At 44.5% G+C, this 13,095-nt stretch overlaps 1 protein-coding gene across 3 annotated transcripts in view; it reads left to right on the top strand.

The window, feature by feature from the left end:
* Positions 1 to 7,251: 7,251 nt before the first annotated feature.
* The window catches only part of nrxn2b (neurexin 2b), a 603,500-nt gene continuing 597,656 nt past the window's right edge, over positions 7,252 to 13,095 (top strand). For all 3 annotated transcript variants that reach the window (XM_078281834.1, XM_071923519.2, XM_071923520.2), the window contains exon 1: positions 7,252 to 7,963. In XM_078281834.1, the coding sequence (XP_078137960.1) occupies positions 7,252 to 7,963 (712 nt within the window). The remainder of the gene's footprint in view (positions 7,964 to 13,095) is intronic.

Raw genomic sequence — 13,095 nt, forward strand, 5'->3', positions numbered from 1 at the left:
TGCCTGTCATTGATCTTTGACTAGCCAGACTAGTTGAAAACAGCCTCTCCCATGCTGAGACTCCTAGTGAAGAAGCCTCCATTACTGGCCAACAGCTATTGATTGACTTGACTAAGGGGAGAGTTGTGTGACCCGTTACTGCAGAACAAAGTGGGGCCTGAAGCAAGCAGAGGGAAAGCGGGGGTGTGTGTGTGTGTGTGTGTGTGTGTGTTTGGGAGATCAGCAGACTTACAGAGAGTTAATAAGACCATAACCAAGCGTTCAGCCAGTGTGTGCTGCTGAGCTGGTATATCGATGAGGAGGTTTCTCCTGCAGGCGCCTCCTTTCTTTATGACACGTAGACACACACACACACCAAATACCATGTCACACATGCACACAAATATCACACAAACTCACAATCACAGAGAAACGCACAACCCGCCATGTAGTAGTAAATGTGGGTAAACTGTGACCTTTGGACACACACATTTTTCTTTATTTTTTACAATTTTTCACATAAGAATAATAGTAAAGTCATCAAAACTATGAAATAACACACATGGAATTATGCAGTGACCAAAAAAGTGTTCTTATATTTATGCTATCTTATATTTTAGATTCTTTAAAGTAGCCGCCCTTTGCCTTGATGGAAAGGCAAAGGCTTTGGAAAGAAATTCATACATAGGCACTTCACTATTTGTGTTTGTCTAATAAACAAATTTCAAGTATCTAAGCATAAGCCTTTAGATCAAAATGGCTTTAAGAGAATGAAAAACATTCAATCAGGTGTGTCGAAACTTTTGACTGGCAGTGTATTTTCAGAAAAACAAATGTGTTCTCTTAATTTTCCTCTAAAAACGACCCCATCCTCATATCACTTCGATCAGTTCGATGCCAGTTCCTATATGTATGCTATAAATATATGTCATAAAGATTTATGCCAGCCTTAAAAGGTGGGTAAACTCTGTTCTGCAAATAAAATGATGGATAACCTGAGTGTAAGTGTGTTTACACTCCTGTGCACAACCACATACATCCCAAACTCACCCTCTACCTCTTCCTTTTCTTCTCGCCCCCACAACACAGATTCACTTTCCTTCCCATGGATCGCCTCGTCAAGGTGTCACGGCGAAAGGAGCAAAAAGCAGTACCGCCAAAGTCATTATTAATCTCACCGAGTGCTAGCGGCGAGGCTAAAACCCTTGATCTGTTTCATTAGCATCTCCTCATCACGGCTAAATGCAGCTAGCACTAACAGCCAGCGCCAGTCATTAGCGGCTCGCAGCCAACGAGGCTGATCAAAGGTGCACCAGTCCGATGCAGAATGAAGCCCTGCTCACCTCCGCGTTCGCTCACACCGTAACTAACCACATGATTGGTGGATAGTGCCACAGAGCTTGGCTTTTTGCAATACTGATTAGTAGTTAAGTTCTTTCCCCGCATCTCACCCTGCTATGTCTGCCTCTTCCTTGATATTAAAGGATAAGTTTGGTGATTTTGGACCTATATATATATATATAATTTGTCTCACATACCTGTAGTACTTGGACCCGCAGAGAATATTGGCTCCCAAGTCAGCTGTCGGTTGAAACGGCAAGCTCCCGTTGCTAGGCCTCCTGCTGCTAACAATGAGTCCAAATGGGGTTTGCCAAAATATCTCCAAAAAAGCCATTTGTTGGCTCCACAGGGAAGTTGAGAGTAAATGGAAAAGTAAATGAATTAAAATTGGCTCTGATTTCATGACACAATTCCACCATTCTGACACTTTCACTAATCAGGAAATCACAGAACTATTTTTCTCAGCTGCAGCACACACTGATGTGGGGTGAAAGTGCACAACTGGCGGAGTGATCTAGTTTTGCGGACTTCAGGTCAGATTGTAAACAGTAGTTTGGTAGAAGACTATCCACTGAGTGAAAACAGTGCAGTGGTGCTGCTTTCCAGGCTGTGAACATAAATACGTCAGTTGGTCGCCATATTGTTTTCACAGACTGGCTTTTTTGGAGATATTTTGACAAATTTGGACTCATTGTTAGACAGCTCACTGGGGAGCCAATATTGTCTACAGGTACAAATACTTCAGGTATGTGAGAGACAAATTACCAGGCATTACTGCAATTTTCCTGGTAGGTAAAATGCACTGGAGCGGCCTTTCCAGTCTAAATCCCAAGTAGAAAACTCAAGCAAGATTTCTCAACTCTTAGGTTACACAGCATTACTTTTGATGTTTATAATCCTCAAAATACACTTAAGTTCAATTTTCAGCATTGCGTGACCTAAATCTATCAAAACACCTGTGGTGGTAAATGGTTAAACATTTAATTTTGAGGTGTCAAGTTGCACTTACAGTTGCTAACATTCTGTGCTAACTAGCTAGCTAACATCAGATCTCATTGACATAACGTGGGGAGCAGGAAATCTCGCAGGCGTCCATGTTTCTCCCCCGGAACGCACGCCGGTTGTAATTACAGCCTTCCAGCTGGGAATTTCCAACTTCCAACTGTGAATGGAACGCAGTATAAGCACGGGCCTTCGCTCTCTCCTCCTCCTCTCCTCTCTCCATCCTTGAGCGGGGATATTATAAATGTCTCGGCATGGGCCTTCTTTCTCTTTGTTCCTCTCCCTCTCCCCCCCCTCGCCTCAATTTTTTTCCCTCTCATTCTCCATCCTGACTAGGAATATTAAAAGTGTCTCGGCATGCCTCTCTGGTTAATTAGCGCACAGCAGCGGCAGCAGCCTCACGCTGACGGATGGTACGCCGCCGAGCTTTTCACCAGCCAGGATTTATGGCTCTTGCCTTGCTAAGATGCAGTGTGTGTGTGTGTGTTTGTGCGCTTGTGTGCATAATGCGTATAGTGCGTATGTGTATTTGTGCATGGGAAAAGTATGTATTTTTTTGTGTGAGAATGTGTACAGTATTTGCATAGGTGTATATATATATGTTAAATACATCTCTATTATCCTTTGTCTGGAGTACTGTACTGTACTCATGGTTTGCATAAATATTCCTCTCACTTCAGCCATTTTTATTTGTTTCACTTGAAAGGTTTTTTAGTGTCTTATTTACAATTCAAACTCGTCGTCGTCCCCTAGGAAGAAAAAAAACAAAAAAAAGCCAGCAACAAAAAAGCATTGAACTCTGTGTAGCACTGTTTGCCGATGCAGCATTCACACCAGACTTCACCTGATTGTCTGTGAGCTGAGTGTTTGAGCAAGAAGGAAGATGAAAGCCTGGCACAGCTTCACACAACAGGTGTAGTTTGGTCTGTGGGGAATCTGTCAGGACCCGGGGCCTAGGAGGAGCTCGGCAAGAGCCGGATTAAACACCAAAACACTCACACACCCCCACCCACGCAGATGCAGAAATGCGCACACACACCTCGACCCGTGCCTCCACACATGCACGACGATCATGCGTGTAAACAAACGCGCATGCGCACACGAAACACACCCACCTACACACAAGCAAGCGTATACACTCTTCAAAGGTGCGTTCACAGTGCATACTCCATTCCAAATTGCTTCCCATATCTGTATTTTGATTGAGTGTTTATATCTATTCTAGAATGTAACCCATATCTGATACCAGTATTAACTGACAGTGATGTTGAAAAGACGTGCACAGGGTAACAATAACAAAAAAAAATGAATTCAGGGTTTCTTTCTTTCTTATTTGGCTTCCTTTCCATTGTTATGTCTTGTTGTGCTCCATGCTAACAATGGCTCAGTCAAGCTGCTGTGGGCAGAAAAATTGTGACAACTGTCTCAGATGAATGACATGAGGTTTACTCAAATACAAGTCCCTCAGGCTCCAATTTTCCACCACATAGCCTTATGGTCCAGTTCGCAATAAAAAAAAAATGCAACTACATTAAGCTTTTTGGTGTTTACACTGATTAGAAAACATCAGATCCGAGCCATATGTGAGTGGAAAAAAATCTGAATTGGGACACTTTCAGCTGCAGTATGAATGTAGCCAAAGACTCTTAAGGAGCCGGAGCAGGCTTTCCATCAAGATCACGCCAACACTCCCAATGGGATGATGTGAGAGGAAATGGGTCGGTGGCGGCTCACGTGACCCTGCAGTCATCCTGAGGGGTGCTGAGCATGTCTTGGACAAGACTTGGGTCGGGGTGCACGGGGCTGTGTGCAGATTGTTGCAGCTCGGCCAAGCACTGCAAATGAGAGAGGAGTCTTTTTTTTTTTTTTTCTTGAGGAAAGAATAGATTCAAATGGATGTCACGCTAGCAGGCGGGGGGGAAAAGTGGTTAACATGTCATCTATGGATTGAAAATGGAGCAGTGCTGGATAGTAGCTGGCATTTGTGAAACAATGCTGTGGCCATATGTAGAGGAGGCACTGTGGGCTACAATTGTGATAAAAATCCTATTCCCAAATGCAGGCATGAATATAGACATACAAACTCATACTGTGCATACACACTTTCAGATGAGCTCGTGCATGCACAATCGCACAAGGACAGTTACTCTCTTGAATACAGACAACCGCAGACACAACCACATGCTAGACTCAACCACAAACACACACACACGCAGACTCACAGCGCAGCCCTTCGGGCTCTAGTCATCTCTTGAGGCTTGTTATGTTTCCTCAGTGTCCTTGGGATTTAATAGTACCATCAGGCGAGCCTGCCAATACGCCCTAATAACCAGCCAACACAATGCATGTAGGGTACAGTGAGACTCTACATTGCGAGCCTCCGCAAATACAGTATTGTGAAAGGGAGTAGGAAACGCTGCTTCTCTCTGTAGCGTTAGAGACTCCCAGACCGAAATAACTCGATGAATATTCAATGCAGCGATGAGGGAATATTCCAAATCTATTTACCCATAAGGGACACAGATGTGTGTAAAAGAATGGTTGATTAAACAACAGTAAGCCTTCAAATTGTTCACAAACTGCAATTCTTATGGTCCCAAAAGTGTTCGGTGTTTTTATCACGTTTTTATCGATGCTAATAATGGCAGTTAGTATCATGATTTGTATGTGTGAGTAGGCTGTCTTGTTGTTGGAGCATGTGTACAGTGTCTCATATTACTATCTATATATATTCCTATCCAAATATGTATCCCAGCATGCTTCTTGTCTCTGAAGAGGGCCTGCACATTCACCTTGCAACTGCTCTTATTGGACGCAGCTCTACAATCAGCACAGGAATATAAATATATGGGCATATATCACAAATGCTTTGATCTATGCCCATTAATTCATGGTGATGTACTGCTTGTGTGCGTGTATGCAGGCATCCGTGTGTGCAACAGAGAGAAGATCTTATGCAAACACACAGATTGGGCCCCATCACTCAGAGACCAAAATAAATCGGCTCACGCTCGCTCACTCCTGAAGGCATGTTGCTCTCGCTCGCTCGCCAATATGAACATCACCTCGAGAAAAATGGCCCTCGATATATTTGTTTCTCCCTCTTTTTTCCCCCCACACTGTTCTCTCACTCTCTCTCTCTCTCTGTCACCCCCCTCCTCCCTCGTTCTCCATCACCGTTAAACCCTTTCCCCCTCTGAGATTGTGATTATGCAGCCTCTCTCTCTCCCCCATTTCGCTCTCTCTCTCCCTCCCTCCCCTCCCTGTAGGCTAACGTCATCGGTGTTGTCACTTTGAAGCCAGGCAGGATGGCACGAGGGAGCGTGAGCAGGGGCGAGCCTGGCTTTAATTGTAGACTGTCTGTGATGGAAATTAAATCTCACTCAAGAAATAATGGCTGGGGATTAGGCCGGGGCCCAGGGTCAAGAATGGCTATCCTGCCAGCTATTGACTCTGCAGCACTCCACTCGGAATCGCATTTGATTTAATGATGTGTGTGTTTGCATATGCATGTCCGTGCTCTATGTGTGTGTGTGTGTGTGTGTGTGTGTCAGCAATACATTCGAGATCATACCCTCTAAATCATTTGAGAACATGATGAGCATTTCTACTGTGTGCCACACTGCGAGGGTGTAATTCATCAAATCTACTGTATTGCTGATTGGTTGAAAGCCTGTCTATAGATGGCAGCTCTCTTCAGCGCTATATGAGGCTGCCATTGTGAGTGTGCCATTATGTTAAGGTTCAGTGCAGTGCTTGACATATCAATCGACATGACTGAGAAGGCACGGATAAAATAAGGCATTGATGTTGCCCGGGCTTCTCTGGGAAGCAGGGAGCTACAGTATGCAAAACTCAAACAGCTTATTTATTGCTCCGCTCTAGACAAACTTTTTTTTTTTTTGAAGTGTCAGCTTTCAACTGAAAAGAACATAGGGGTTTTATATATAGTACATAGTGTCTACTCTGAAACCGTAAGGGCTAAGCAGATGAAAGATGGACCAAATTAAATAGCGAGTGAAAAATGTTGTCGTCCAAGGCTGTCGCCAGAGTAACTCTGCTGATCAACTTAGACTGGGTTGCTTTTGATAAATGCGTACAGTACATTCTGGCTGCCGCTTTACATACTGTAGGTAGGACAAGATGCACTGGAGCTTGTTCACATGTGATTTAAAGATTATTTTCTGTGTGCTTCTTCCAGATCCCCCGCATGCTGAGAGGATGAAGGGACCCAGTACTGTGTAAAGCTCTGTTGGACCGTCTGCTTCGGGAGACGACCGGGTTTACGCCGAAACCATGAACGCATCTCGCGGTCCGGCAGACGCCAGCAAACTCTGACACCCTCCTCTTCTACAGTTCTCTCTCTCTCGTTTGCTCGTTTTCCTCTGATCGCAGCTTTCCTTAAAGGAAAACCACAATCGGATAACTCCTTCCCCCCCTACCCCTCCCCCCCCCCCAGCTTTTGGTGGTGGCTCACATTTCCTGGAAATTACACTGAGATCTGGATTCTAGAAACGAGGATTCTATTTTGGGTCCAGGATAGACCAAGAGGCTTTTGAAGAAAAGGCTCTGCTCGAATTATCATATTCCCCCCTCTCTTTCTCTCCCCCTATTCCTCATTCTTTTCCTCAAGTCCCAGAGGCACCAACTGATGGAGAGACGAAGGAGAGAGTCAGGATAAGGACGAGAATTAGAGCATCAGAGAGAATAGGAAAAAACTGCTGATTCGTCAGGAAATTTGGAATAGTGTCCCTGCGAGGATTGCTTTACTCAGTGAGCTCCCTATCCCAGTTCACAGATACATAATAATTGTTGTTTACATTTTTAAAACAAGTCTGTTAGCCGAAGCGAGGCTAAGCTGCATCTCTGTGGTTCTTTTAGACCCTTAAGGCATCATATAGAGAAGGGTAAGAACTGGGAACGTTGAGCATGACGAGGGGGTTAAGGTTCCTGTGTTGGCCCCTGTGGCCTGTGGCCCTCTTCAGCCTGCTCACCACAGTGAGGATGCTGGAGTTCGGCGGGGCGCCCGGCCAGTGGGCGCGCTACGGCCGTTGGGAGGCCGGATCGGTGGGCGAGCTGAGCTTCAGTCTGAAGACCAACATCAGCAAAGCGCTGGTTCTTTACCTGGACGACGGAGGCAACTGTGACTTCATGGAGCTGCTGATCGCCGGCGGGCGCCTCCAGCTGCGCTTCGCCATCCACTGCGCCGAGCCCGCCACGTTGCACATGGAGACGCGGGTCAACGACGACCGCTGGCACATGGTCTTGCTCACGCGCAACTTCCGCGAAACCCTCCTGATGGTGGACGGGGAGACCAAAGTGGCCGAGGTCAAGTCCAAGAGGAAGGAGATGGCGGTGGTCAGCGACCTGTTCGTAGGCGGGATCCCGCCCGACGTGCGCCTCTCGGCGCTGACCTCCAGCACGGTGAAGTACGAGCCGCCGTTCCAGGGCTTGATCTCCAATCTGAAGGTGGGGGAGATGCCTCCTACTTTGCTCAACAGCCAGGGCATCCAGAGCGACCTGGAGTACCTCTGCACCAAACAGAACCCCTGCTTCAATGGAGGGTTTTGCTCGATCCAGTATGGGGAGGTGCACTGTGACTGCACCCACACACGCTTCAAGGGGAAGTACTGCAAGGAAGGTAAGAGACCCAACATCCTTACTCTCACCCTTATGTCACTGCTTCAATCTTGCTTCTCCCCATGGTAAAGCTCAGTTGCATCTCCCATACGTTAAGGTATTCCCTAATGGCTTGATTGCTAGATGTCTGCATTCCCTCATGGGAAACTGGAGCTTGAATCTTGGCCACTACCTTCGGGCTGTTTTTTATCACTTTGTCAACTAGACTTTCCACTTTGCACTTAGTAAATCACTCTCAGCTGAGGAGCCTGCGTTTTCTCGTTGTCAAAATCATCAAATATCAGCATCTACTTAGGGATCAGCCCAGTGAGAGCTACTGCATAAGTTGTACAGCTCTGGTGTGTATAAATTATTCTAATATAGTCTTTTCTTGACCTTTCCGAGTATCTTGCGGAGAGGTCACAAGTGACTCACTCCTTTGGTGTGAGGCAGTGGGAAGTCTGTGTTACCGTAGGGGCCTAGTAGTTTAGTTGTAGACCCAGTACAACACCATAAGAGAACGAGAGATGAAACGGAGGGAGGAGGGTGAGGTCATCCCTCAGTTTGCCCCTCGATGAGGATATTTGGGGGAGACGTTTTGCCGATTCTTATTTTTAGTCTTTGTTCGTCGGAAGGTTGTTTTAGAAGTTTCCTTGCTCCAGCGCTTGAGTTTTGAAGGACAGCAGAGTTGTTTAGGGATTCTGTGAATTGCTCGAGAGTTTTAGAGGTGGCACAGGTGCTACTTTGAATGCGGCTGGGATTTTTTAAAAAACAATAGATGACAATGAAGGCGCTGAATAGCCGAACGGAGTTGTTCAGATGCAAAATTGCGCATTGTCGGTCTGCTTTTCAACTGGCTCCCGTCTATTTTCTTTTTTTCTTTCCTTCTTTCTTTCTTTCTTTCCTTCTTTCCTTCTTTCTTACTTTCTTTCTTTCTTTCTTTCTTTCTTTCTGTTGTTCTCCAAATGTTATCTCTCTGGCGTACGCCCCGCTTTCTTCCTTCATTGGCTTTTGGGATGTGCTCCTGCGCTGTCAGCTCATGTCAAACTCTGTTCTGTTTTAAACCTCTGGCTCCCTCCTTCACTGACACATCCCATTTCCATATCTGTGTTTTTTTCCATCTCCTCCGCGTTCATCCGTCTCTCTGTTTCTGTTCATCCTGCAGCGTTTCCTTCACCCGCCTCCTACCTTCTCTTCTCAAGGCTATCTGGGCTTTCCATCTCTCTTCACCTCCCCCTGCTGTCTCTCTCTCTCTCTCTTTCCCGAGTTCACTCCCTTACTCCACTTATCTCTCTCTCACCTTTACCCGCTGTCAGCACTTCCTACCCCCCCGCCCGCCTCTCCTCCTCCTCCTCCTGCACTTATCTCCCTCCTATCTCTACTTCATCCTGTCTGCATCTCCACACCTCGCTTGCCTATTCTCTCATTCCCTATGCAGCCCATCAGAGAATGTTGCCAGCATTTGCCTGCTCTCTCTTGATCATTTGTAATAAGGAAAAACACCTCGAGCTACATGCTCTCCACTTTTTGCTCTTATGTACTATTGATATTGCATTCCCAACCACCAATAATCAATGCGCTCAGGAGCTTACACCTTGTCCTGCATGATGAAATGCCTTGTAATTACTGAATCTTCAAAAGCCAGATCACCACTTTACCAACAGTTATTTGTCGATTGTTTGAAGTCTTGCATTGTTGTGGCACTCCCAGATAAGCTTGGCTGTACAGGGGAAAAAAAAAAAAAATCAACCCCAAACAAAATATTTTGTTCAATTTTTGGTTGGAGTGTTGCTTTTGATAGATCAGAAGTAATAAGAATAAATTCAGCGTGCAGCCATGATTTAGATCAAAGCCTAAGTTGTTTTGATGTAGAAAGTCTGTAACGGCGCACAGGCTTGATAGAGTGCGTATAGCAGCTCAAGATGCTGTATTGTTTGGTCCTTTGCACTCTGAAAAAAGCCAGGCAGACACAGAATCCTCCATCTCTTGCGGGATGAGTTATTGCTGTTTGTAGAGACCCTATAGCACAGCAAATGATGCTACTGCCGGACGGCCACGGACCCGCCTGTCTCCCAGTGTCTCTCTCTCGCTCTCTCTCTCTTCTATTTCTCAATTCCTTTCATTCTTCAAGCCCCCACTCTCCCTCTCTCCCCCTCTCTCTGTCTCTCTCTCTGCTCTGTGTCAGATTGCTGTGTGGTTGCTGGAAGCAGATACTGCTGCCTGGCTCTTGGCTAAATTGAGAGCAGAATACCAATGTGGTGCTACTGTGACTGCAGGAAACATTTGTCCTTTTGAAATGGAGAAAGAGAGAGGGGGAGAGAGAGAGAAGGAAGGAGGGAGGGAGGGAGAGAAACAGAGCAAGAACAAACCAGACAGAGAGAGAGAGAGAGAGAAATGGCTGATCAACAGTGAGAAACGGAGAAGAGAGCAAGAGCGAGAAAGACGGCACGAAGATATTCATTTACTCAATGTTAATTTATTTTCAGAGATGTTCTTTGGTTTGAGGACTGTAAATTGGGTCATTATGGCTCACTGCCAGAGCAGCGGTGTATTTATTCCTTTTATCTAACACGTGGGTGGGAATGTAAAGGTCTCTCTCTCTTTTAGTTGGTTTTAAGCCACTTAGATGTCTGTACTAACAAATCCATGTCTCGCTGTGTTAGCTCTGCAGTGAAGAGGCCACGTCAAAGGAGAGCTTATTTTTAAGGGGCTGCTGTCTGCTCTCCTTAGGGAGGAATAACACATCATTACATGGGAACACTTTTGAAAAGGACGTGGCGTTTTCAACGCAGCCAGGTGTCTGGTTTGGGATAATACGTGTTTGTGTTACTTTTCAACACATCAAATGTAGATAGATTTAGGCATTTTAGGCATTTAGCTGACGTTTACTTTCTCTGCAGTGACTTACAATGAGTGTAAGAGTAGAATAATAATAATAATGATGTGCCCTTACACTATTTTTATGACCTTACAATGATTATGCAAGAGCAAGAAGAATAATAGTTAAGGAGAAACAAAGAAAGGGTTTTTAAGAAATCAATTCAAATCAAAGAGTGAGCAGAGAGCGTAATTCAGTGTCAACATGTGTATTGTGTGTTTTTCTTTGTCTTTTTAACAAATGTGTTGAAAAAAAACATTATGTTTTCCAAAGTAGTGTTTGACAGATATGGGTTTTTGAAGGCTGATTTTGATAGAATTTTTTTGGATTAAAGCAGATCAGCCAGTATTTTGTGCTGATATTCATTACATTTGACCCTTTTCATGCCAAAAAACAAATCCCCAAAACACAAGTATTCAGTGTTTCCCCCAGAATTTAATTCTATGCAGGGTTGAAATGCCTAAAACTCTCCACTGAAACCTATAATAATAATGTACATGCATACTAATGTGGATGGGTAATCAAGCAAACTGCATCATATTGAAGATGGACAACAATCACTGGCTGATATCTGATATTTAATAAAGGCCAGTCTAACCCTAGTCTCATAGGAGAATTATGGCTGTCAATGCAAAAATGCAGCATCTTCCGTAACAGTGAATGTTTGGTTGGGAAATAGAAAAAAAAAATCAGCATTTATATTATAAGCAGAAATATGGCAGGCCTTAGGCACAAAGTTCACATACTGTAACTGAAGTTTGTTGGACGAGACACTGGGGCGAGAATGTAATAAGTTTCCATTGGTACTGATCAGAAAATGGTCTCTTTTCTCTTCTCATGAATACAAGGCTTGGGAAGTGGCAGGCTTTGATGTACATATTAGAGCATACCATGAGAGAATGGAGTCGGACAAAAAGAAGTTCCTTTCAAGTCCACCTCCAGCAGAGACGGAAAGGAAACGAGCCAAACTTTTCACCGCATGACTCCAACCTGCTGCGTTACATAAATCCCCTTCCAATTCGACAACCAAGCCTTGACAGTCCGCACTGGCATTTGGACAATGACTGAAATGGCAGTGAATAGTGACAAAGGTCTCATTCAGTCCGAAAAATAATGTCTCCCAGACTTTTAAATCCGATGTAATGACGGATGTCAGCCGATAGTACATTGAGTAAAATCTGAAAAGAGAATATGACAGCAAAGGTATTGCAATTTAAAGAGCTTTTGCTGTCTCATCTCTCTCAAGCACAGTTGTATTTTTTTTTTTTTATTCTACTACTCCCTTTGTAGACATCTGTATATCTCCTGTTGCATTCATCTGAACACCAGTCATCTCACTCCGCTGTTACCACCCTTCATCCGCCCCTGCTATTGAGCGATTCTAGCGTTTTTTTTGGCTCATTTACCTCTCTATTGTTCAAGTGAAGTGGGAAGGGTTGAAGGTGAACATCACATGCGCACTCTACCTGGCAATTTCCTACACCGACCTTTGATACCAGAGACAAAATTCGGATTTTACCTCTCAATTACTTCTTTGAGCGCTCGCAGAGAAACACAACACCTGAGATACAGTACAGTGTGTAGGTTCCCCACTATAACCAGACAGCAGCTTCTGTTTCCATTAATCTGCTTTTTTTTGAACTAGTCATATGCAGGCTTTTCAGCCATCAGGGGCTGTAATTAAAGCTACAACGTGCCTGTATGGGCCATTGTTTTTATAATTGATGGTGAACCTGGCTTTTTCCTCCGCCGACCCCCAAACGGCAGCGCGGGCCAAGGCAGTCGCAAGCTCTCGACTCGGGGTAATTAGAGGTTAAATGAGTTTGAGGAAATGGCTGCTGTGATATTAATACATTCATCTACCCCGCGAAGCAGGGACAGTCTTTCAGGTAGTAGGTAGCGTCTGGATTTGTACTTGACTGTGAGGCCATTTGTCATACTATTAATTCAGAGTTGTCCAATCATTGGAAGAAATGACTGTACTTCAAGAATTGAATGATTTTTCTTCCTGTACAGCTGACTTGACAGGCTCAAATAGATATGAATGATAAATGTAAAGCGGCAAATCACCATCACAAGCATCATTCCATGAAAACGAATATTCATCTGTTCAAAAAACAAGTGGAGAGCGTTCTTTTTCCTCAAATGAACCGCTTCTTTCTCAATTATGTTTCCCCCTTTAAGAGAGATTGGACTTTAGAATGAAATCGAGCCTAAAATCTGCATATATTGAATATACTGTATTGATCTCTGTAGCTATTCCAGTGTATCAGTTT

The sequence above is a fragment of the Centroberyx gerrardi genome, chromosome 23, assembly GCF_048128805.1.
Source record: "Centroberyx gerrardi isolate f3 chromosome 23, fCenGer3.hap1.cur.20231027, whole genome shotgun sequence".
Lineage (NCBI taxonomy): Eukaryota > Metazoa > Chordata > Actinopteri > Beryciformes > Berycidae > Centroberyx > Centroberyx gerrardi.